Below are 25,176 nucleotides of genomic sequence, written 5' to 3'. Positions count from 1 at the left end.
TATCAGGCGGGCCTTGTCTGGTCGATAGAACTGCAGTTTGCATTCCGCACAGATCTGGCATGCCTTAGTCATGGCCTTGACCTCTCCTGTGGAGTAGGGCAGGTTGCGGGACATGATGAAGCGGGCAAGCCGGGTGGCAGAGGTCATCGTGGATGGCTCTCAGGCGATCCAATTGCACGTTGGCGCACGTGCCGCGAGACAGGGCATCTGGGGACGCGTTGAGCTTCCCCGGGCGATATTTAATATCGTATGTATAGGTGGAGAGCTCTATTCTCCACCTCAGAATCTTGTCGTTCTTTATTTTGTCCCGTTGTGCGTTATCGAACATAAAGGCGACCGACCGTTGGTCGGTGATGAGGGTGAACCTCCTACCGGCTAGGTAGTGCCTCCAGTGTCGCACGGCTTCCACTATGGCTTGTGCCTCCTTCTCGACTGCAGAGTGTCGAATTTCCGAGGCGTTGAGGGTTCGGGAGAAGAACGCTACCGGTCTGCCCGCTTGATTGAGGGTAGCAGCCAGGGCAACGTCGGATGCATCGCTTTCTATTTGGAAGGGAATGGCTTCTTCCACCGCGTGCATGGCGGCCTTGATGATGCCAGCCTTGATACGGTTGAAAGCCCACTGGGCTTCATCCGCCAGGGGAAAAACCGTGGTCTTAATGAGTGGCCGGGCTTTGTCCGCATATCTGGGGACCCACTGGGCATAATAGGAGAAAAGCCCCAAGCACCGTTTGAGTGCCTTGAGGCTATGGGGGAGGGGGAGTTCTTTAAGGGGACGCATGCGGTTGGGGTCCGGGCCTAGGACCCCGTTCTCCACGACGTAGCCAAGGATGGCTAGCCAGGTTGTGTGGAAAACGCATTTCTCTTTGTTGTACGTGAGGTTGAGGGCCCGGGCAGTCTGGAGGAACTTCCTCAGGTTTGCGTCGTGGTCCTGCTGGTCATGGCCGCAGATGGTGACGTTGTCCAAGTACGGGAAGGTCGCCCGTAAGCCGTACTGGTCCACCATTTGATCCATCGCCCTCTGGAAAACGGAGACTCCGTTTGTAACACCAAAGGGTACCCTGAGGAAGTGAAACAGCCAACCGGCTGCTTCAAAAGCCGTGTAGGGGCGGTCCTCAGAGCGAATAGGGAGTTCATGGTAGGCCGATTTGAGGTCAACCGTGGAGAATACCCGATATTGGGCGATTTGAGTCACCATTTCAGCTATGCGGGGAAGTGGGTAAGCATCGAGTTGTGTGAAGCGGTTTATTGTCTGGCTATAATCCACAGCCATGCGTTGCTTTTCCCCGGAGCGGACTACCAATACTTGGGCCCTCCAAGGGCTGTTGCTGGCCTCTATGACCCCCTCTTTTAGTAGCCGCTGAACCTCTGACTTGATAAAGTCAAGTCTTGGGTACTGTACCGGCGACTCTTGGTGGCGATGGGCTTACAGTCGAGAGTGAGGTTCGCGAAGAGGCGGGGTGGCGCAACTTTGAGTGTCGCCAGGCTGCATTCTGTGAGTGGGGGCAGGGGTCCGCCAAACTGCAGTGTCAGGCTCCGGTGGCTGCACTGAAAGTCGAGGCCAAGCAGCAGGGGGGCGCAGAGTTGAGGAAAGATGTAAAGTTTAAAACGGGAGTATTTCGCGCCTTGAATTGCGAGGTCCGCGACACAATACCCCGTGATTTGAACCAAATGGGACCCTGAGGCGAGGGCGATAGTTTGGGAAGCGGGGTGGATGCGCAGGGAGCAGCGCCTTACCGTGTCTGAGTGGATAAAGCTCTCCGTGCTCCCGGAGTCAAACAGGCAGGGAGTGTCGTGGCCGTTGATTCGCACCCGCATCATCGAGTTTCGTAGGTGTTTCGGCCGCGTGTGATCGCTCCGAGTTGCGGGCCGTCAGAGTCGAACTCAAAATGGCCACCCAGAGCCACAAGATGGCCGCCGCCGCCGGTCGCAAGTGTCGGGTTTCGAAGATGGCCGCCGCCAAGATGGCCGCTCCCATGACTCGCACGAGGTCGATGACTCGTCAGAAGTGGGCGTGTCTGGCCGCAGCGCAGCCGCGTTGCAGGGTCTGTGAGGCCGGGAGTTTGATTTCTGGGCCTGATGAGGGTTTCGTTTGTGGCCTTTGGGCCCAGCCAGGCAGACTTTCGCGAAGTGCCCTTTCTTCCTGCAGTCGTTGCAGGTCGCGGATCGGGCCGGACAACGCTGGCGTGGGTGCTGGCCTTGCCCACAGAAATAGCATGGGGAACCCCCGGAGTGAGTGGATCGTCGCGTGGCACAGGCCTGTAGCGTGGCCGAGTCTGGAGGGGATCGAGAGGGGTTCGTAAGGTCTACGGAGTACGTACGGAGGTTACGGTGGCTGCAGGTTGAGAGCAAATGTCTGGCGTGTACCTCGTTAGTAGTTTTTATGAAGCGTTTCTTCAATATTTCGATTGCCGCCTCATAGGTCGTAGCAGTTTTGATCATGGCGGAAAGTCGGTGGCTCACCCGGCCATGTAGTAAGCGCAGCTTACGAGCGCTGTCGACGCCAGACGGTGAGGAGTCCAGATAGTCCTTGAAGCTCCGGAGCCAATGTTTAAAAATTTCCGAGGCTTCCAGTGTCCTGCCGTCCAGGTTGAGTTTCTCTGGTTTCAGACCGCTGTCCATCTTGATGTGTACTGTTTATTAAATCGAGGCACTCTCAATTACGACGTGAAAGCGAGGTCAGTAATCAAAGGCTTTAATAAACAGTGAACAATGGCAGCATCCAAGAGAAGTGTGCTCGCAAAATGGAGTCTCATCTTAAATACTGTTTCCAGGGGGCGTAGCCAGAGGCGGAGTCCTCCAGGGTTCCAAGCCTCTTAAAGGGGCAGGTATTCCGATCATCACAGCGCTCCAGTTAAATAACCTTGCTAGGTGAATGACTGATCCACCCAGTGGCGAGAGTTTACGGGTTTATCCCCACTCTGGCCATTTAGCTGGTCTTGTGTGACAGTAATGGCATGAAAATTGCCCCTGGATTATAATATGAGGGCCCATTATGTTCGTGGTGCCTTTCTTACTATCAGGAGGTGCTTGCATTCAGTTTGTCAGCAAGGACAGGAACTGAACACTGCTGAGATTCGTTCCATGGTCAAAATAGCATCTTGTCAAGTTTTGTGCACATATATGGTGAGCACTTTGATAATGTGCTGAAGGTCTGTGACAATTGTCGCATCAGACTCCAGGTTGGAGTGAAAGGAAGAGGGGGAAAACAAGTGCAAGAAAGCAAATGGTTCTCTTGAAGTTAATATTTGCATGTACTTTGTGTGAGGATAAGGTGTTTTGCAGGGGAAAGTTTTCTTCCTTGCATTATGTAGACTACAGGGGAAGATAGGTGAACTGTTTGGATGTTTTGCCAAAGTCTCTCACGCAATTTGCTGCAATGTACACGAGGAATGTAAGAATTAGAATTTCAGTTACATAGCTAATGGAGCTGAGAAAATCTTCCCTTTGGGTGTCAGGATGGATGCCGAGCGAATGATCAAAACCTGGTACACCAGTCCATATCTTTGCACGGTGTGGTCAGCTTCAGCCAAGTGCTGGCAATGACCTTGCAGGAGGTTATTTGATGCTTTGTCTTCTGGGAAATAATGGGGCTGCTTGCTCCTTCCTTTGTACCCACCGTAGCCCATTCTCACAACTTCCTTCTTCGCCTGCAGTTTGTGACTGTGATTGAGAGGATTGGGATTGGAGTCGGTGGTTGATTGAGGAGGGGTTGGGGTCAGTGGTTGTATGGTCCTACAGGTGCTGATAACCCTCTGCTACTGTACCTTCTCCAAGACATTGCTATAGAAAATTTGAAGTTGATGGATAATGTATGTATTTTAAGAAACTGACTTCTATGTATATATATATATATATATATATATTATATATATATATATATATATGTGATTTTGGAAGTAAATCATTGCTGTCCTCTGGTGGTAGGGACCTGCCATAACCAAAATGGAATTGATGGCATTAAAAACTGGACCAGGTCAGCCAGCATATGATGGAGAAGGACTGAATATATTCTGTTATTTCAAGGTGGAAAGCCTTCAATGCAAGATCCCAACATTTTTGGTCTTTCAAGTTTCTATATCCACGGTTCTATGATACTTGCAGTTTTATTTTACGGGTACTATATTTAAGTACTGAATGAGGAATGCAATCCTCTAAAGGTTTCCGAGTACCTGTTGATACTCCAGTAACTCTGTTTCCTTCCAAGTACGTAAGTAATAGCTTTTTAATATTGCGTGAGACCTGTGATAGTGAGTTTGGATTTGGATATCCGGCGATTTAGTTTTCTAAAGGTGATAAAACTTCTTTTGCGCCAATGGCCTTACTTGCTTTTAGTGCATTTACTTATATGTTGCTGGCGGCTTGAAGTCTGATCTTTGGGAGCTAATGCAATTTGCGGAAGTGTCACCAGGGGTAAGGATGTAAAGTTTGTTGTTACTGACCACGAACAAACACGAGCTGGCATCGCAAAGCAGTCGGTTATTAATCATTACTGGATGCTTTAAAGGAAAAGGGCCGAGCAAGTACTTTGAATATTGATCTCTTTCCCAAAGAACATGCAGAAGTAGAATCGGAAGACAAACCAGTTTATAATCGAGCAAGCATACTGTCTGGACACATAGTGACAATGGTTGTGCGGATAGTCAGATATTACAGCCAAGATAAGGGTCTACTTCTTTGTCTGAACTCTACCCTGAGCTTGTTGCATAGGCAAGCGATGGATAGGTACATGAGGAAGGAAGTGATGAACAGTGTTAGTAAGTAGGGTTGGGAGGCTGCTGCTGGCTAATAGATGTTTTGCCAACACACTAAGTAAACTCAGTGCTGCAAGAGTACTGGATACTATACTCAGGAAAACCTGTTAGAGCTGTCCAGTTCAATCTGACGATTGTGGAGATATGGCACAGAGCTCAGTGGTCATCAGATGTACTGCACTACATTGGCGAATCCATTTTCTGGATTCCACTGATTAATTTCAAAGCAATGATCTGCTGCTCCCTCCAGTCATTCTTTCTATTAACATAAACATCATCTCAAACTGATTCACAAACCTTCTATTTCCTGCCTTTATGCTCCACAGTCTTCAATTAATCTGTGGCCTTGCATCCTGTTCCACTTGTCCATCATTACTTATCCATTCTCTGTTCCAGGGATTCTCTGAAGATCCCTTCAAATCTCTCCATAGCTTGTCCTATCCTGTCATGCCTATTTTCTTCTTGGGGGATTATGCATCCATGACTTGCCTAGTTCTCAATTGTTGCTCATCTATGCTCTCATCTCTTCATTGGTGGAGGTTAATCTTTCAGGCACCATGTCCCTTGCCCTCTGGAATTCTCTCCCATAGCTACTTTGCTTCTTTGAAAAAATGCAGTCATGTTATCCTGTTCTCACCTACCCCTCGTGCATGATGGACAATTCTTCAACATTTTCTGAAAGATTTGGAGACATTCCCCTTCTTTGTGAGATATTCCCCTGCTCTGAGGAGTGTTGCATAAATACTGCTCCCACTCATTTTTCAATGTTTTCTTCCCTTCATTTTTTCTAATGATTGGTCTTACTGCAATGTGCACACAGGCCAGAGACCTGTTATTGGGCAGCATGTCAGACTGCCTTTGGAGAGTCACTTATGTCATCGGTGTATCAAGATTTTGTAGACCCCACTTAAAGAACTGTATTTAGTTCTGGACACTGCATCTCGGATACTTTAGGCTTGAAAGTGATGCCGCACAATCAGAACGATCATTGGCAGACAACGGAGTGCACGGTAGCACAGTGGGCAGCACTGTTGCTTCACAGCGCCAAAGTCCCAGGATCGATTCCCGGCTTGGGTCACGTGCGGAATTTGCACTACCTGGGTTTTCTGCAGGTGATACAGTTTCCTCCCACAAGTCCCGAAAGACGTGCTGTTAGGTAATTTGGACATTCTGAATTCTCCGTCCGTATATCCGAACAGGCGCTGGAATGTGGCGACTAGGGGCGTTTCATAGTAACTTCATTGCAGTGCCAATGTAAGCATACTTGTGACAATAAAGATTTTTAGATTATATATTATTACCTGGATGTACATCACTTCTGAGTTGGACAACATCTGTTGTGGCTGAACAGATGGATCTAGGTGTCTCCAGGACAATTTGTATGATCAAAAGCTGCTTCCTTTTTTCCTAAAATTTAGAATACCCAATTCATTTTTTCCAATTAAGGGGCAATTTAACGTGACCAATCCACCTACCCTGCACATCTTTTGGGTTGTGGGGGCAAAACCCATGCAAACACGGGGAGAATATGCATACTCCACACAGACAGTGGGCCAGAGCCGGGATCGAACCTGGGACCTCGGCTAACCACTGTGCCGCCATGCTGCTCCCCAAAAGCTACTTCCTAACCAAGCTGTTCCGCATTGTCCATGGTAACAGCACAATTCGAGCAACCTCTGCCTATTTTTGTTCATCTTGCTGATTTTCTGGTGCCCTCTGTAGGTTGGCCAACCAGTGCTGCCAATGTCCACCCTTGCTTTGAAGTTACATAGAAGGTCCAGTCCCTTTGTGCTGGGAATTCTGCTGATGCCAGTGCCAGGTGCCTCATAGAATTGGATGGAGTTCAATTAGATTAACTAGGTCCGTGCTTGTTGAAAAGTGAAGAGTAAGAAGTCTGTCTTCTAAGGGGAGTTAAATCTTTGCATGTAGTGTAATTTTTTTTCCCTATGAATCCCACTCCATGCTCACCTCTTGGATTTTCCCCTGCCAGAAGACAGAACGTACAGTATTTGTCTTTAAAGGATCCACATTGAGCCTACCTAGTTTCTTGTAGACTATCAATATCCAAATTGAATCTTCTAAAATCTTTGTCGATCACAATTGTCTTGCGTGCGTCATCGACCTGCAGATGCTTGTCGGTATGGCTAGAGTGCATGGTCCTTGCATTCCAGCTTGATGCAAATGGCTGGTGTCTTCTTTGTTGAGTTTGTCTTGCCTGTTGCATAGATTAACAACCCCTCACAGATAATTCTCTAAGCTCCAAGCACCCATTGAAGCAAGCCGGTCATGGCAGAACAGCACCTAACTGACTGGGGGCTTCACAGCTTAGGATCGATGGTCGCTATCTGAAGAGATGGGGATGATTTCTCCCACTGTCAGAAGTAACCATTGGAACTTGTGCTCAAAGCCAATCAAGCAAGAGCCTGTAATGAGTAACTGTTGCATCACGTGTTGTACCAATGTAAACCATGAAGCCTGAGCATCCTCTCCAGGGCACAAGCCTGGCAAATAGTATGGAGATCCTGAGTAGCCCAATCATCAGGACCCCCCCCCATCTCTCTTGATCGCGGGTGTGGTACAAAGGAAAGGATGAAATCAGACTGCTTGGTAGCAGTTTTGCAGCAGGGGTTGCTGGGAAGCTGACCGATTACCACCTACGGAGCTGGATTTTCTGTCAGGGTTTACTCCTTTAGCTTTTTCTCTCAACACCAACAAAACAGTGGGGTGTTTACCCATAGCCTGATTTGTGGACATAACCACTTGCCGGTGGTCCTATGTGCCACATGTCTGGGAGGCAGGCCTCCTTCAAGTTCTCTGTAGTTTAGAATCCGCAAGCTACCAAGTTTGCGTACAATGCCAGAGGGAGGCACAACGTAGGGCTTCCTGGTGAAGAGGCAGTATTTGTCTTTAAAGAAGAGGCAACACACTGGCAGACGAGGCTCACGCACATTACTCTCTTTTCACAATAGCTGTGCCACGAGTCAATGGTGAGAACTAAAAGCAAGAGGTGACGAGCAGACTGGCCACCCACCACGTTAACACAACTGACGCATCACATCAACTGGGGACAACAGCAAAATGATACTGGGGTTAAAATGGGTACGCTCTAATCAAATTCTACAGATCAGGCAGCATCTGTGGAGAGAGAAACAGAGTAAATGTTTCAGATTGATGTCCTTTCATCAGAACTTTGCAAGAAACTATTTCCTCTGGTGGGAGTACGAAATAAAGGACATAAGCTTAAAAATAGAGCTAGGCTGTACTGGGGATGCTGTCAGAAAGTAATTCTTCAAAGAGGGCAGCAGAGCAGAGCTACTGATCAGCTGTTCTGGGGAAATTTGCATACGTGCAGTGCGGTCAGCCTAAGTTGAAGGTGAACCTGCGAAGAAGACCCAAGGAGTTTGAGTAAAGGCAAGCAACCAGCAGAGGGCAGCAGAACAGAGCTACTGATCAGCTGTTCTGGGGAAATTTGTATACGTGCAGTGCGGTCAGCCTAAGTTGAAGGTGAACCTGCGAAGAAGACCCAAGGAGTTTGAGTAAAGGCAAGCAACCAGCAGAGGGCAGCAGAGCAGAGCTACTGATCAGCTGTTCTGGGGAAATTTGCATACGTGCAGTGCGGTCAGCCTAAGTTGAAGGTGAACCTGCGAAGAAGACCCAAGGAGTTTGAGTAAAGGCAAGCAACCAGCAGAGGGCAGCAGAGCAGAGCTACTGATCAGCTGTTCTGGGGAAATTTGCATACGTGCAGTGCGGTCAGCCTAAGTTGAAGGTGGTTTGTGGAGGGGCTGTTGGCAAGTGACAGTTAAACCCGAAACACTTTGTGAGTGTTTCCCACCCTACCTCCTCCTCTAACCAACCCCCCCACCCCACGGTGGTTGGGAAGCGGGAGCAGGGGCCTGTCGTGAAGGTGAGTGAGTGCCTTTAAATTTGCTTACCTTTCAGCGGGATCAGGGTTTGAGGTAATATCAGGTAAGCTCTTCCTTTCCTTTTTCTTTTTCTTGTTTTTTTTTAATCTAGAGGGGATGTCAGGGAAGGCAGTACAATGCTCCTCCTGCAGAATGTTTGAGGTGAGGGACGCCGTCAGTGTCCCTGCTGATTTCATCTGTGGGAAGTGCACCCAACTCCAGCTCCTCAAAAACCGTGTTAGGGACCTGGAGCTTGAGCTGGATGAACTTCGGATCATTCGGGAGGCAGAGGGGGTCATAGATAGGAGCTTCAGGGAAGTAGTTACACCAAAGACTGGAGATAGATGGGTAACTGTAAGAGGGACTGGGAAGAAGCAGTCAGTGCAGGGACCCCCTGCGGTCGTTCCCCTGAGTAACAAGTATACCGTTTTGGATACTTGTGGGGGGGACGACTTACCAGGGGTAAGCCATGGGGTACGGGCCTCTGGCACGGAGTCTGTCCCTGTTGCTCAGAAGGGAAGGGGGGAAAGGAGTAGAACATTAGTAATTGGGGACTCAATAGTCAGGGGCACAGATAGGAGATTTTGTGGGAGCGAGAGAGACTCACGTTTGGTATGTTGCCTCCCAGGTGCAAGGGTACGTGATGTCTCGGATCGTGTTTTCCGGGTCCTTAAGGGGGAGGGGGAGCAGCCCCAAGTCGTAGTCCACATTGGCACTAACGACATAGGTAGGAAAGGGGACAAGGATGTCAGGCAGGCCTTTAGGGAGCTAGGATGGAAGCTCAGAGCGAGAACAAACAGAGTTGTTATCTCTGGGTTGTTGCCCGTGCCACGTGATAGTGAGACGAGGAATAGGGAGAGAGAGCAATTAAACACGTGGCTACAGGGATGGTGCAGGCGGGAGGGATTCAGATTTCTGGATAACTGGGGCTCTTTCTGGGGAAGGTGGGACCTCTATAGACAGGATGGTCTACATCTGAACCTGAGGGGCACCAATATCCTGGGGGGGAGATTTGTTAGTACTCTTTGGGGGGGTTTAAACTAATTCAGCAGGGGCATGGGAACCTGGATTGTAGTTTTGGGGTGCGAGAGATTGAGAGTAGAGAGGTCAGGAGTACAGTTTTGACTTCGCAGGAGGGCGGCAGTGTTCAGGTCTGTGGTTTGAAGTGTGTCTATTTCAATGCCAGGAGTATACGAAATAAGGTAGGGGAACTGGCAGCATGGGTAGGTACCTGGGACTTCGATGTTGTGGCCATTTCAGAGACATGGATAGAGCAGGGACAGGAATGGTTGTTGCAGGTTCCGGGGTTTAGGTGCTTTAGTAAGGTCAGAGAAGGGGGCAAAAGAGGGGGAGGTGTGGCGCTGCTAGTCAAGGACAGTATTACGGTGGTAGAAAGGATGCAAGATGGGGACTCTTCTTCCGAGGTAGTATGGGCTGAGGTTAGAAACAGGAAAGGAGAGGTCACCCTGTTGGGAGTTTTCTATAGGCCACCTAATAGTTCTAGAGATGTAGAGGAAAGGATGGCGAAGATGATTCTGGAAAAGAGCGAAAGTAACAGGGTAGTTGTTATGGGAGACTTTAACTTTCCAAATATTGACTGGAAAAGATATAGTTCGAGTACATTGGATGGGTCGTTCTTTGTACAATGTGTGCAGGAGGGTTTTCTGACACAATATGTTGACAGGCCAACAAGAGGTGAGGCCACTTTGGATTTGGTTTTGGGTAATGAACCAGGCCAGGTGTTAGATCTGGAGGTAGGTGAACACTTTGGAGACAGTGACCACAATTCGGTGACCTTTACGTTAGTGATGGAAAGGGATAAGTATACCCCGCAGAGCAAGAGTTATAGCTGGGGGAAGGGCAATTATGATGCCATTAGACATGACTTAGGATGTGTTGGTTGGAGAAGTAGGCTGCAAGGGTTGGGTACACTGGATATGTGGAGCTTGTTCAAGGAACAGCTATTGCATGTTCTTGATAAGTACGTACCAGTCAGGCAGGGAGGAAGGGGTCGAGCGAGGGAACCGTGGTTTACCAAAGAAGTGGAATCTCTTGTTAAGAGGAAGAAGGAGGCCTATGTGAAGATGAGGCGTGAAGTTTCAGTTGGGGCGCTTGATAGTTACAAGGAAGCGAGGAAGGATCTAAAGAGAGAGCTGAGACGAGCAAGGAGGGGACATGAGAAGTCTTTGGCAGGTAGGATCAAGGAAAACCCAAAAGCTTTCTATAGGTATGTCAGGAATAAAAGAATGACTAGGGTAAGAGTAGGGCCAGTCAAGGACAGTGGTGGGAAGTTGTGTGTGGAGGCTGAGGAGATAAGCGAGATACTAAATGAATACTTTTCGTCAGTATTCACTCAAGAAAAAGATAATATTGTGGAGGAGAATGCTGAGACCCAGGCTATTAGAATAGATGGCATTGAGGTGCGTAGGGAAGAAGTGTTGGCAATTCTGGACAAGGTGAAAATAGATAAGTCCCCGGGGCCGGATGGGATTTATCCTAGGATTCTCTGGGAAGCCAGGGAAGAGATTGCTGAGCCTTTGGCTTTGATTTTTAGGTCATCATTGGCTACAGGAATAGTGCCAGAGGACTGGAGGATAGCAAATGTGGTCCCTTTGTTCAAGAAGGGGAGTAGAGATAACCCCGGTAACTATAGGCCGGTGAGCCTAACGTCTGTGGTGGGTAAAGTCTTGGAGAGGATTATAAAAGATACGATTTATAATCATCTAGATAGGAATAATATGATTAGGGATAGTCAGCATGGTTTTGTGAAGGGTAGGTCATGCCTCACAAACCTTATCGAGTTCTTTGAGAAGGTGACTGAACAGGTAGACGAGGGTAGAGTAGTTGATGTGGTGTATATGGATTTCAGTAAAGCGTTTGATAAGGTTCCCCACGGTCGGCTATTGCAGAAAATACGGAGGCTGGGGATTGAGGGTGATTTAGAGATGTGGATCAGAAATTGGCTAGTTGAAAGAAGACAGAGAGTGGTAGTTGATGGGAAATGTTCAGAATGGAGTTCAGTTACGAGTGGCGTACCACAAGGATCTGTTCTGGGGCCGTTGCTGTTTGTCATTTTTATAAATGACCTAGAGGAGGGCGCAGAAGGATGGGTGAGTAAATTTGCAGACGACACTAAAGTCGGTGGAGTTGTAGACAGTGCGGAAGGATGTTGCAGGTTACAGAGGGACATAGATAAGCTGCAGAGCTGGGCTGAGAGGTGGCAAATGGAGTTTAATGTGGAGAAGTGTGAGGTGATTCACTTTGGAAAGAATAACAGGAATGCGGAATATTTGGCTAATGGTAAAATTCTTGGTAGTGTGGATGAGCAGAGGGATCTCGGTGTCCATGTACATAGATCCCTGAAAGTTGCCACCCAGGTTGATAGGGTTGTGAAGAAGGCCTATGGTGTGTTGGCCTTTATTGGTAGAGGGATTGAGTTCCGGAGCCATGAGGTCATGATGCAGCTGTACCAAACTCTGGTACGGCCGCATTTGGAGTATTGCGTACAGTTCTGGTCGCCTCATTATAGGAAGGACGTGGAAGCTTTGGAACGGGTGCAGAGGAGATTTACCAGGATGTTGCCTGGTATGGAGGGAAATCTTATGAGGAAAGGCTGATGGACTTGAGGTTGTTTTCGTTAGAGAGAAGAAGGTTAAGAGGTGACTTAATAGAGGCATACAAAATGATCAGAGGGTTAGATAGGGTGGACAGCGAGAGCCTTCTCCCGCGGATGGAGGTGGCTAGCACGAGGGGACATAGCCTTAAATTGAGGGGTAATAGATATAGGACAGAGGTCAGAGGTGGGTTTTTTACGCAAAGAGTGGTGAGGCCGTGGAATGCCCTACCTGCAACAGTAGTGAACTCGCCAACATTGAGGGCATTTAAAAATTTATTGGATAAGCATATGGATGATAAGGGCATAGTGTAGGTTAGATGGCCTTTAGTTTTTTTTTTTCCTTGTCGGTGCAACATCGAGGGCCGAAGGGCCTGTACTGCGCTGTATCGTTCTATGTTCTATGTTCTATGTTCTAAAGTATATTGAAATCTGGAGCACTTGTCCCAAAAACTCTTGAGACTTAGTAACCCGGAAACAGGTAATGTTTCAAATTCAGGTAATGTCAAACTAGCCAGCAGTAAAAGCATAGATTGCAGAGTGACAATGTGGAATGGAGATGAAGAGCATGGTAGTTGTTGGGTGTTTACTGTTTGTAGGGCAAGAATTTTGATCATGCAGATTTTAATCAAAAATGGGGGTATATATAAATTGTCTAATATATGGCTCTTGGGGAAGGGTTTTTCTGAATTTGTTTGGAGGAGTCTGATTTGACCTGAATCCCACGTACGAAACGCAGTCGTGTTATTGGGATTCTGTGCACTGAGTCTTTAATGTGGGTGTCCCTGCTGTCGAGCTACTTGGAGGCAATGTTCTTTTAGCAGAGTTATGAACAAAAGCAAGCATAAGATATGGGTGGTGACCTGATGAAGCGAAGTTCACAAACATGTGAGTGATTTTTCTGTCTGAGGGGGAATCTTACTCTGTACTGTAGATAGACCAAACTTCCAACTCTGTACCCTTCCACACTAAGCATCACTGCCATCTCCCCCGCCATGAGTTGTCATTTTTCTGAATACTAATTTCTGCCAAATTTGAGGTTACATTGTACAAAATGTCTAGTGTCAATTTTTGTACAGATTACACTCCTATGAAACACCGATGTTTTATTATGTTCAAGGAACTGTATAAACTGCAAGTTGGTGGTGTTGTGGGAACAGTCTAAAGCCATTTCACAGGCTCTTGGGGAGAGACATTTAACCATTATTTTGGTTTGGACAGTGCTCTCTATATATAAATTCCTCGTTTACTAGGAACTGGCTTAATTTGTTCCACCCTCCTCCCTTCCAAAACAAGTCCTGGTTTAGGTGAGAGCAGCTGACATTGGGAATTTAGGGGCTTCCTGGGCTGTGCAGCTTGTTTTCCCCAGTCTGAGATGTCTTACCCATTCACATTGTCGTGATTTATTCCGGAATTTTTTTTTCTCTCTCAAATCAAAACTTCTGTATTGCATTTTGTTTTTGAGCTTGTTGACTGAATTTAAAAAATCAGCCTGATCTACCCAAGCTTATTTAGTAACAGAGAATTGCATTTACCTACCACCTTCATAACCTCAAGATGTCCCAAAGCACTTTGTAACTAGTTAAGTACTTTTGAAGTGTAGCTGCTACTGTAATGGAAGTGCAGTGTTTAATTTACATGAATCATATTGTTATGATCCAGTTGATATAACTGGGAAGATCCAAAATGGAACCTTGGGTCACAAGACTGTAAGTTTTGCTTTTTTTAAGAAATGTGGAGGAACCACTTAGTTTTAACAAGAAAAACATATTTAGTACACAAAAGTTGGAATATGATACAATATTCCTTTACTCCCGCCTGAGCTTCAGATATTTTAAAGTGAACATGGGTTACAAAATGTCTTAAGCCACACCAGTCTCAGTAATACAGTAATACAAACACAATATGGCTGTGGTCAAATACCTTTTTCACTCTGAACCCAAGTGATGTGGACTTTTCCTCAAAATTCTCCCAAATGATTGCCACATGAGTTTCTAAACTCCACTCCTGAAAACACACTAACATCTTTTTTCACAACAATGCTTTCTATCAGTGGCTTGCAAGCCAAAATCCAGTCCAGGTTTTCCAAATGACTTAAACAATGATTCTACTCCACTTTTAACAATGAATCCAGTATCCAGGATTTTCAACTCCCCCTTTCGGATGTATTTGCCCTTTCGGATGTATTTGTCCTCACTGCTGCACAAACTGTTCATTTATTGCTTTAACTGCCAATTCCCAGACTCCATTATCATGGCATCATACTTTTGATTTACCTCTGAAGTGTTTCCCACTTCGCTCTGGTTACTGCAGCTGTATTTTTCACTCCCAACAACATCTGCTTCTCCTTTTGAACTCTCCTCTGAACAGTACCTTAGTCTCTGTTCTCTTAACTTCAGATATTCTTTCTGTCTCAATTCCCTGGTTATCTGGTCTGCATCTGCTTCTTTGAGAAGTCTGCCTCTTTGTAGCTCCCTTGTCTTTTCCAGTTTTCCTCCTGGCAGAGCTAAGAGATGTACATTCGCTGAAGCACAATGGAAATATAGTTTGAATTGAAACCAACCCCCACACATACAAACACCTTTGCCTTACATGAATCTAACTGTAGGTTTTGCACTTTCAGGCACAGACTCCTCCACACCTCCAAAGTTAAATGTGAGACGCTCATGGATTTCTTTGTTACTAAGATGGAGACCAGCTATTTATGTCATTATACTTTCTTCCACTTGCCCACCAGACCAAACTTGGTCTCAAGATCCCTGATACCGTTGCTCTGTAGTTGTATCCATTTCTGGTCATCTGGTGACTGAAGTCAAGTGAAGCACCCACCTGCCTCTTGGATCGAAAGCAGCTAACTTAGTACAAAGCAAAGTCCAAAACAAAGGGGCATAACCTTAAAGTAAGAAATATGATATTATGGGATAATTTCAGGAAACAATTTTTCATATAAGTAGTGAAAATCTGAAACTTTGTACCTCAGGCTGGAGGACCAATTGAAAATATCAAAACTGAGACTGATTGACTTTTGTTCGGAAAGGATGTTAGGGGATGTGGAACCAAAATTGGTGGATGGAGTTAGGATACAAACAAACCAAAAATAATTGAATGACCGACCAAGTTTGAGGTACTGACTGGACTGTTCCTATGGTCTAATGCCACATTACGCAGTTTTTACGCAGTATATCCAAGTGATGAAGGATAGTACACTGGAGCCTTAGAATCCATAGAATCTCAGAAGGAAGACATTCAGCCCATCCAGTCTGCATTGACCCTTCAAAAGAGCACTCTGCCCAGGCCCACTCCTCTGCCCTATCCCTGTAACCCAGTGCATTGATCAAGGTCAATCCACCTAACCCGCACATCTTTGGGTTGTGGGAGGAAACCCGAGCACCTGGAGGAAACCCACGCAGACATGGGGAGAATGTGCAAACTTCACACAGTCGTCCAAGACTGGAATCGAACCCTAGTCCCTGGCGCTCTTGAGACAGCTGTGCTAACCACTAGCATCATGTTGTCTTATCTTTCTGTGAGTAAAAGATGGTAAGTGATGCATACGTGTTGCATGCTGTGCACCTTCAACCATCAACTGCACTCTCAGTCTGGTCCTCTTACAGGTAAGTCCCCAATTAATTTCCACCACCTGAATGTAATTAACCTCCAATTGCTATATAATTAACAATGTTGAACTAATGAAACAGAACAAAATAAATACTTGATAAACATCTATATTGACCATGGTACGTCTGCAGATGCAAGGGAAATTTTCAACAGCATGCAAAAAAAGTAAGGTTCAGAAATATTGACTGATTCAGTAGAAATTAATGAAGTGTTCAAAAAAAAAGCACTCGGGAATAGGTGGGACCTGTGTTGTGGATTTGAATATGCAACAGCAATGCTTTTTTTGATTTGTATTGTGGCTTCTGTTACAGGAAACTCTGTCCGGAGTGGTAATTCTATCCAGTAAAGAAGCCATTCAGCACCAGGGAATCACCTTGGCCATGGATGGGGTTGTTAGCCTGCAACTCAGTGCAAAGAGTGTTGGTGTATTTGAAGCTTTTTACAATTCTGTCAAGGTATGTGAGATTGTCCCAACTTTTTCCCTTTCTCATTAAATGATCTAATTGTGGGGATGGACTGTAATATTTTGTATGAACTGTTTTGTGAGGGCCACAAAGAATCCAGCATGAGTCTTCATGATACAAAGAAATAACATTTATTTACAATAACATATATATACAACAGCAGCAACTTCCCCTGCAGCTAACTCCTCTCTCTCTGCTAGTTCCAAACTGGCCAGCTTTATTTATGCAGGGCGTCTGCTAATGATTTCTCTACCCCCCCCCCCCCCCCCCCCCCCCCCCCCCCCCCCCAATTGGGTAAGCTCATACTCCCACAGGATTGTGGGATTGTCATTAGTCCCCAGCCAATGGTAAGCAGGCAGGTTATAACAGACTTGTTTCCCTGTTGTAGGAATAGCTGACCTACTATCAAAAGCACTTAGCTGGGAGATGACCTGTCTCACAGATGCTCTGTACATTACTTTTCTTCTTTGATATCCTTCTGGTTAGATGTTGATATGCTAATGACTAAACTTGGGGGATCAGCTTCAAATGTTCCCTTTTCGAGAACAGACAGCCAACACATGTTCATGGGCTCTTCTTTTCTCCAGTCTGTTGGCTCTCTCAATGCGTGGTTCCTAAAGTTGGACTGGTTAAGTCATCCTCAGATGAGAGGACGGTGGACAGACAGAGAGAGAGATAGACTTCAGCTGTCAGCTGAAATCCTTTACTGTGAAAATGCTTCTGGAGTGATGGACATTATCTGCTTGAAGCGTGTTGCAGATAGCAGCTGACTTTTGATTAGTTGACCAGACAGCCTTGCAGATGTGGCATTGGAAAGTGGCAGTGCAGAACAGCCAATTTAAACCACGTGATTAAGCATATTGTGTCGTCTAATGTAACTAGGAGCCAGTCTATCTTGCTGTCAGGCTTGCACATAAGCCAATATTAGACTGGAACTTCATAAAAATATTGGAAGTGTAACCCTTTGTGCCCAGTGGTTAGCACTGTTGCTTCACAGCGCCAGGGTCCAAGGTTTGGGTCCCGGCTTGGGTCACTGTCTGTGCGGAGTCTGCACATTCTCCCTGTGTCTGCATGGGTTTCCTCCGGGTGCTCCGGTTTCCTCCCACAAGACCCGAAAGACGTGCTGTTGGTAATTTGGACATTCTGAATTCTCCCTCTGTGTACCCAAACATAGACATAGAATTTACAGTGCAGAAGAAGGCCATTCAGCCCAACTAGTCTGCACCGGCCCTTGGAAAGAGCACCCCACTTAGGCCCACACCTCCGCCCCATACCAGCCTTCCCGGACAGGCGCTGGAATGTGGCGACTAGGGGCTTTTCACAGTAACTTCATTGAAGCCTACTCGTGACCAATAAGCGATTTTCATTTTCATTTCACACCCATAACTCAGCAGCCCCACCCAACCCCTTTGGACACTAAGGGCAATTTAGCATGGCCAATCCACCTAACCAGCACGTCTTTGGACTGTGGGAGGAAACCGGAGCTCCCGGAAGAAACCCACGCAGACACGGGGAGAACGTTCAGACTCCGCGCAGACAGTGTCCCAAACCGGGAATTGAACCTGGTAGCCTGGAGCTGTGAAGAGATGGTGCTACCGTGCCGCCCAAGCGCCGGAATGTGGCGACTAGGGGCATTTCACAGTAACTTCATGACTACATGTGACAAGTATTATTATTTAGTAATTTGGATGATAAAATGACCCAGTAAAACTTCCCAAAAGCATCCAGGCTGCCTAAAATTCAAGAAGCACTGGGAAACATCATCACTGATCTGCCGCTAGATGGCAAAAGCTCCCGATAACTATTTTGTGTTATGAGGAAAAGAAATTAATTGCACCCATATCCTGAGGTGGAAATAAAAAATGTTTTAAATAACTATCTTTAAAGAGGAAAAGTCGATGTTTAGGCAGTATAGACCCTTCAAATCGAAATGTGTATGCAATTAGCATGCTCTGTCCAGAGGACATGCTGAATCAAGTGCATAATGTGGACTGGATGTAAATGTGGGCTGACAGGTTTCCTTCCCTGAACAACAGTGGCAAATTAGTTGGGTTTTTAACTACTGTTCAGCAGTTTTCGGTGCCCACAAATTACTCGATTGAATGAATTCAGTCTCATAATAAACTTGTGATGGGATTTGAATGCTCAATCTCTGGGTTGTAGTCTCTGGATTGTTGATTGGTTGCCACAAGGAAGTGGGATTAGGAAATGGTTCTTTCAGGGTGGTTAAAGTGACACTCTTCCACAAATGGCATTTGATGCTAGACCAATTGTTAATGTCAGTCCTGAGATTTATAGATGTTTCTCAACTAAAACTATTCAACAACATGTGGATGTATGAAATTGGGGCCCCAGGTCAGGCTAAATGGCCTTCTGTTCTTGTATCTTAATCACTGAACCCAGTTGAAACCAAATCGGTGTCGCCTTTGGGGAAAAGGGACAGAGGCATCTGTACCACCTGTCTACTACCTTGTATGAAAACAAGAGTATAAATTCACAAAGAAGACCTACTGAACAGTTGTGTGTGCTTTTCTGAGCTTGGGTACCTAACAGATCAATAACATTTCCAATTTATGTGTCACCTATAATGGAAAAAGTTCTACCTGTTGTTGGAGCTGAGGGAAGCGATCTTTACTTCTGTGTTTGGCCTTTGATAATGTCGAACACAGAATTGTCATACAGTGAATTTTCGCATTTCAAAACTACTCCCCAAAAACATTTTAATCTTTGTGGCTTAACTCGCCTTGGAGTTTTAGCACTGATCTTTGCTGTTTTTTTTTCAGCCTATCCAGCTCATCAGCAGTAGCATAGAGGTAACCAAGGCAGGGAAACTACCTAGTGGCCGGACGGAAATTCCTTTTGAATTCCCACTGAAGGCAAAAGGCAGTAAAGTCATGTACGAGACATACCATGGTGTCTTCGTAAACATCCAGGTAAGTGACAACTATATGTATCAAGATTGAACAAAAACGATCGTGTTCAACATAGTCTTAATTCTTACTACCAGGTTAGCATTTTTGCACTGGTTTAATTGGGGCCGAATTGGGTTGGATGACAGAAGAGGGAGAATTTTCTCCCCGATTTTATAGAACATAGAACATAGAACAGTACAGCACAGAACAGGCCCTTCGGCCCTCGATGTTGTGCCGAGCAATGATCACCCCACTTAAACCCACGTAACCCGTATACCCAACAATCCCCCCATTAACCTTACACTACGGGCAATTTAGCGTGGCCAATCCACCTAACCCGCACATCTTTGGACTGTCGGAGGAAACCCACGCACACACGGGGAGGACGTGCAGACTCCACACAGACAGTGACCCAGCCGGGAATCGAACCTGGGACCCTGGAGCTGTGAAGCATTGATGCTAACCACCATGCTACCGTGAGGCCCCTATATAGCCCCCTTATATAGTACGATGTCCTTGCTAACCTACCAGAAGCTGCACTGTTTTGGAGTAATTGTATTTTTGATGGAAGGCAGGCAATCCTGTTTCCCATCCTTTCAATATCCTGTTGAATCTTCCTTTCGATTAATCTTATGTCCATGCATTTGACAACTGGCACACTTTAGACAACTGGAGTTTTAAGATCCTTGAAATGCCGAGAGAAGGTACCCCTCCAAAAGAAGTCAAAGAAAATATTAAATGCACCAAACAAAATGTCATAAGCCAAAAAGTAAAGCGATGCGAGGGGCGGGATTCTCTCAGCCCGGGGCCGGGCCGGAGAATCCCTGCGACCGCTGTGAATCGTGCCGCCCTGACGCCGGTCGGGGGCCTCTGTGCGGCTGACCTGCTGATTCTCGGTCCAGGATGGTCGTCGTAAAAATGCCGAGTCCCACCGTTGCCGTCCACACCTGCTCTCAGCCAGCAGGAACATGGCGTGGAATGGTCGGGGGGGGGCGGAGCGGAGAGGGGGTCTAACCCCTGGGGTGGGGGGCACCGATATGGCCTGGCCTGCGATCGGGCCCACCGATCGGCGGGCCAGCCTCTATGGCTGGGGGCCTCGTTTCTTCCGAGCCGGCCCATGTAGTCCTGCGCCATGTTGCATCGGGGCCGGCACGTTGAAGGACGGCACTGCGCCTGCGCGCGTTGGCGCCGCCACTGCGCATGTGCGCTTTGGCGCCGGTGCCACTGCGCATGCGCGGATCCCGCGGCGCCCAGTTCTCGCTGGGATCAGCTGCTGGAGCGGCGTGAACCGCTCCAGTGCCGTGCTGGCCCCTTTTAAGGGCCAGAATTAGTCGTCTGGTCGGCACGTTCACGCCATCGTAAAGCGCAACGGCATTTACAGTGGCGTGGAAACTGCCGCGGGATTAGAGAATCCCGCCCAAGATGTTCAAAGTAATCATGCAACAGCGCGACACAGTTTTAAGGAAGACAAGGTCAAAAACCAGAAGAGGTCTTCTATTCCAGCTATTTAGTTTGTAAATAAAAAGCAAGACTTACATTTATAATATACCCTTCATGACCGTTGGACATCTCAAAACTTGTCACAGACAATTAAGTCCATTTGAAATGTTGAAAGGAAAGAGGTTGCTGACTCTACTTTTTACTGGTATGACTCTCAAAACTCTGTACTAAACGTGTTTGCGTAATTTCTGGTGGTTGAAAGGGTTTGTTGGTTGCTGTTCCTCAGATTATTTTTTGAAAGTATTTTTATTCCACACATTTTTAACATTTTATAATTTACAACAAATCCACAACCCCCTAACCCACAAAGCCTCCCTTCCACCCCCTCCCTCAGCAGCAGTCAACGCCCCCCCCCCCCCCCCCCCCCCCCAGAGAAAATTTTTGTAGGGCCAAAAACTCCCAACAGGCCCCCCTGCCACGCCGAGGCACAGGCTGGAGAAGTTGACTGCCGGTCCAACAAGACCTGTCTGTGAGTAATATGAGGCAAAGGTATCTGCTGCAGCTCTGATTGGTCTGACAGCCCAAATATGGCTTCTAGGGGACCAGGCTCCACATCCACATGTCCAACCCCTGAAATGGCGCTGAACATTGTCCTCCAAACCCTTTCCAGCTTTGGGTTGGCCCAACCATATGCATGTAGTTCATAGGGCCTCTCCCACATTGCTCACAGACATTCTCCACCCCTTCGAACAGCAGGCTCATCCTAGACTTTGTAAGGTGAGCTCTGCACACTACCTTCAGCTGCATCAACCACACAAAGTCGAGGCATTTATCTTCCGCAGCACCTCACGACAATCCCTCCTCCAGCGCCACCTCCAACTCTTTTCTCCCACTTTGCTTTATACCTCTTCATGGACACCCAATCCTACTCCAAAATCCTCCTGTAAATCACCTGATCGCCTCCACCACCTGCAGCAAAGTGGAGGCAGGCGCTGTCGGGAAAGTTCGGGAAGACCTTCTTCACAAAACCCTGCACCTGCCTATACCTGAAACTTTCGCCCCGCGCCAACCCCAACTTCTTGCCCAGCTCCTCCAGACTTTCAAATCGCCCTCCCGGAAACAGATCCTTCGTTTCCTTGATTCCCCTGTCCTCCCATCCCTGGAACTTTCCATCCATCCACCCCATTTTGAATCCATGATTTCCCCTTAATCAGCATTCTCCCTGATCCAGTTCCGAACCTAAATTGGTGCCCAAACTGCTTCAGATCTTCAGCATGGCCACTACCTCTGGACTCACAAAATACTTCCTTGGGGCCATCGGGAGCAGTGCCATTGCCAGCGCCCGCAACCCCGACTCCCTCCAAGAGCCTACATCCATCCTGCCCCCACATCCCTACTCCATCTGTGAATCTTCTCTTCATTTGTCATCCAATAATAATACATCAAATTTGGGAGGCTGGGCAGGACGGTGGCGCAGTGGTTAGCACTGTTGCCTCACGGCGCCGAGGTCCCTGGTTCGATCCTGGCTCTGGGTCATTATCCGTGTGGAGTTTGTACATTCTCCCCGTATTTGCATGGGTTTCGCCCCCACAACCCAAAGATGTGCAGGCTAGGTGGATTGGCCATGCTTAATTGCCCCTTAATTGGAAAAAAAAATGTACTCTAAATTTATAAAATAAAAGTTTATTAAAAAAATAAAAATTGGGAGGCTTAGATTCACACTGTACTGAAGGCCAGGTCTGAGGCGTTCAAGACGGGTGACCCTGACCTCTACAATAAATCCAGGTATGACCTCCCCAAAGTCATCAGGGAAGACAAGAGACGATAACAAACAAAGCTAGAGTCACAGATTAAGATCAAGAACTCTTTTCGGTTGTGTTCGGGCTTAAACGACATAACCGGCTACAAAGCAAAGCCGAGTAGAATCTCTGGCAGCAGCGCAACCCTCCCTGATGAACTCAATGCATTCTATGCTCTGTTCGAGCAGGAAACCATCAAACTATTGTCAACTACCCAGCAGCCTTGGGCCCACCCATGCCTACCGTCACAGCTTCCGAAGTCAGATCAGCATTGTTGAAAGTGAACCCTTGGAAAGCAATGGGTCCTAACGGGGTCCTGGTCGTGCACTCACATCCTGCGCGGACCAATTGGCAGATGTGTTCACGGACATCTTCAACCATCCCCTGATCCATTCCGAGGTTCCACCTGTTTTAAGAAGACCACCATCATATCGGTGCCAAGGAAGCACCAGGCAACGTGCTGGCTCCCGTCCGGTGGCCTTGAATCGATCCTGATGAAGTCCTTCAAGCGTTTGGTCATGAGACACGTCAACTCCATACTCTCAGAATGGCTTAGATCCACTGCAATTTGCATACTGCCACAACTGGTCCACAGCAGACGCCATGTTCCTGGCTCTACACCCATCCCTGGAGCATATCGACAACAAAGACTCCTACATCAGACTCCTATTTATTGACTACAGCACTGCCTTCAACATCATAATCCTAGCCAAGCTCATTTCAAAGATCCAAAATGTAGGACTTGCAAATGTATCCTGAAACTTACAGGATACTGCAAGGCCTAGATTGAAGAGATTGTTTCCACTGGAAGGAAAAATTTGAACTACAGGGATACAGGACCCAAAACTCTTCACAATCCTCCAAATAGGATCTGCTCAGAGCGGGTCGGATCTTGCTGATGACATGACTGTAGTGGGTCGGATCTTGAACAACGATGAGTTAGAATACAGGAGGGAGATAGAGAACCTAGTGGAGTGGTGTAACGACAACAATCTCTCCCTCAATGTCGGCAAAACTAAAGAGCTGGTCATTAACTTCTTCAGGAAGCAGAGTATCATACACACCCCTGTCTGCAAAAGTGGTGCCGAGGTGGAGATGATTGACAGCTTCAAATTCCTAGGTGTGCACGTCACCAACAATTTGTCCTGGTCCACTCACGTCGACGTTATGACCAAGAAAGCACAACAGCGCCTATACTTTCTCAGGAAACTAAGGAAATTCGCCACCCCCATTTGGGCCATAAAGCCCTTCAATTCCTTTGCCACAGCCGGCCTCCTCCCTGCTTCGCTAATGACTGATCCAGTTCTGGATCAATGACCATGTTAAAGACCATGATCAAATTATGCGACTCTAAGTCCGGGATCTTACCTAACACCCGCCTCATTATCTCCATCTTGTTTTCATAACATCGAGGGCCGAAGGGCCTGTTCTGTGCTGTACTGTTCTATGTCCCCATTGACTCTTACCAATGTTTACAGATGCACCCTAGAAAGCATCCTGTCTGGCTGCATCACAGCCTGGTATGGCAACTACTCAGCTCAAGACCGTAAGAAACTAAAGAGAGTCGTGAACGCCCAGTCTATAACGCAAACCCGCCTCCCATCCATTGACTCTGTCTACACCTCCCGCTGCCTTGGGAAAGTGAACAGCATTATCAAAGACCCCTCCCACCCGGGTTATTCTCTCTTCCAATTTCTTCCATCAGGTAGAAGATACAAAAGTCTGAACGCAGTCTGACAGATTAAAAAACAGTTTCTTCCCTGCGGTTACCAGACTCCCGAATAACACTCTTATGGACTGATCTGACCTCTTCACACATCTGCACTCCTGTCTGCTTCGCCTGTGTATTAACATTGCGTATTTATGTATGGCCTATGTTTTTTTCATGTGTGGAATGATCTGTCTGGACTGTACTTGCTGTGTCTACGTAGGAACATAGAACAGCACAGTACAGGCCCTTCGGCCCACAAAGGGGGCATGTGCTGACCATTTATCTTAATCTAAGATCAACCTAACCTACATCCCTTCAATTTACTTTTGTCCACGTGCCTGTCCAAGAGTCGCTTAAATGTCCCTAATGACTCTGACTCGACCACCTCCGCTGGCAGTGCATTCCACGTACCAACCACTCTGTGTAAAGAACGTACCTCTGACATCTCATCTATACCTTCCTCCAATTGCCTTAAAATTATGTCCCCTCGTGACAGCCATTTCCACCCTGGGGAAAAGTCTCTGGCTATCCACTCTATCCATGCCTCTCATCACCTTGTACACCTCTATCAAGTCACCTACTCTGCCTTCTTCGCTCCAGTGAGCAAAGGCCTAGCTCCCTCAACCTTTCTTCATGAGACATGCCCTCCAGTCCAGGCAGCATCATGGTAAATCTCCTCTGCACCCTCTCCAAAGCATCCACATCCTTCCTATAATGAGGCGACCAGAACTGGACACAATATTCCAAGTGTGGTCTAACCAGGGTTTTATAAAGCTACAGAAAAATCTCGCTGCTCTTAAACTCTCTCCCGCTATTAATGAAGACCAACACACCATATGCCTTCTTAACAACCCTATGAACCTGGGTCGCAACTTTGAGGGATCTATGTACGTGGACCCCAAGATCCCTCTGTTCCTCCACACTTCTAAGAATCCTGCCTTTAACCCTGCATTCAGCATTCAAGTT

General features: G+C 47.1%; 1 protein-coding gene across 2 annotated transcripts in view; it reads left to right on the top strand.

Annotated features, from left to right (window-relative positions):
* The window catches only part of vps26c (VPS26 endosomal protein sorting factor C), an 84,191-nt gene that overhangs the window by 16,963 nt on the left and 42,052 nt on the right, over positions 1–25,176 (top strand). For both annotated transcript variants that reach the window (XM_038801490.1, XM_038801488.1), the window contains 2 exons: positions 16,196–16,339; positions 19,132–19,281. In XM_038801490.1, the coding sequence (XP_038657418.1) occupies positions 16,196–16,339; positions 19,132–19,281 (294 nt within the window). The remainder of the gene's footprint in view (positions 1–16,195; positions 16,340–19,131; positions 19,282–25,176) is intronic.

Source organism: Scyliorhinus canicula, chromosome 7, assembly GCF_902713615.1.
Source record: "Scyliorhinus canicula chromosome 7, sScyCan1.1, whole genome shotgun sequence".
Classification (NCBI taxonomy): Eukaryota; Metazoa; Chordata; class Chondrichthyes; order Carcharhiniformes; family Scyliorhinidae; genus Scyliorhinus; species Scyliorhinus canicula.
Note: the sequence above shows the minus strand (reverse complement) of the source record. Positions and strands in the feature narration are given on the sequence as shown.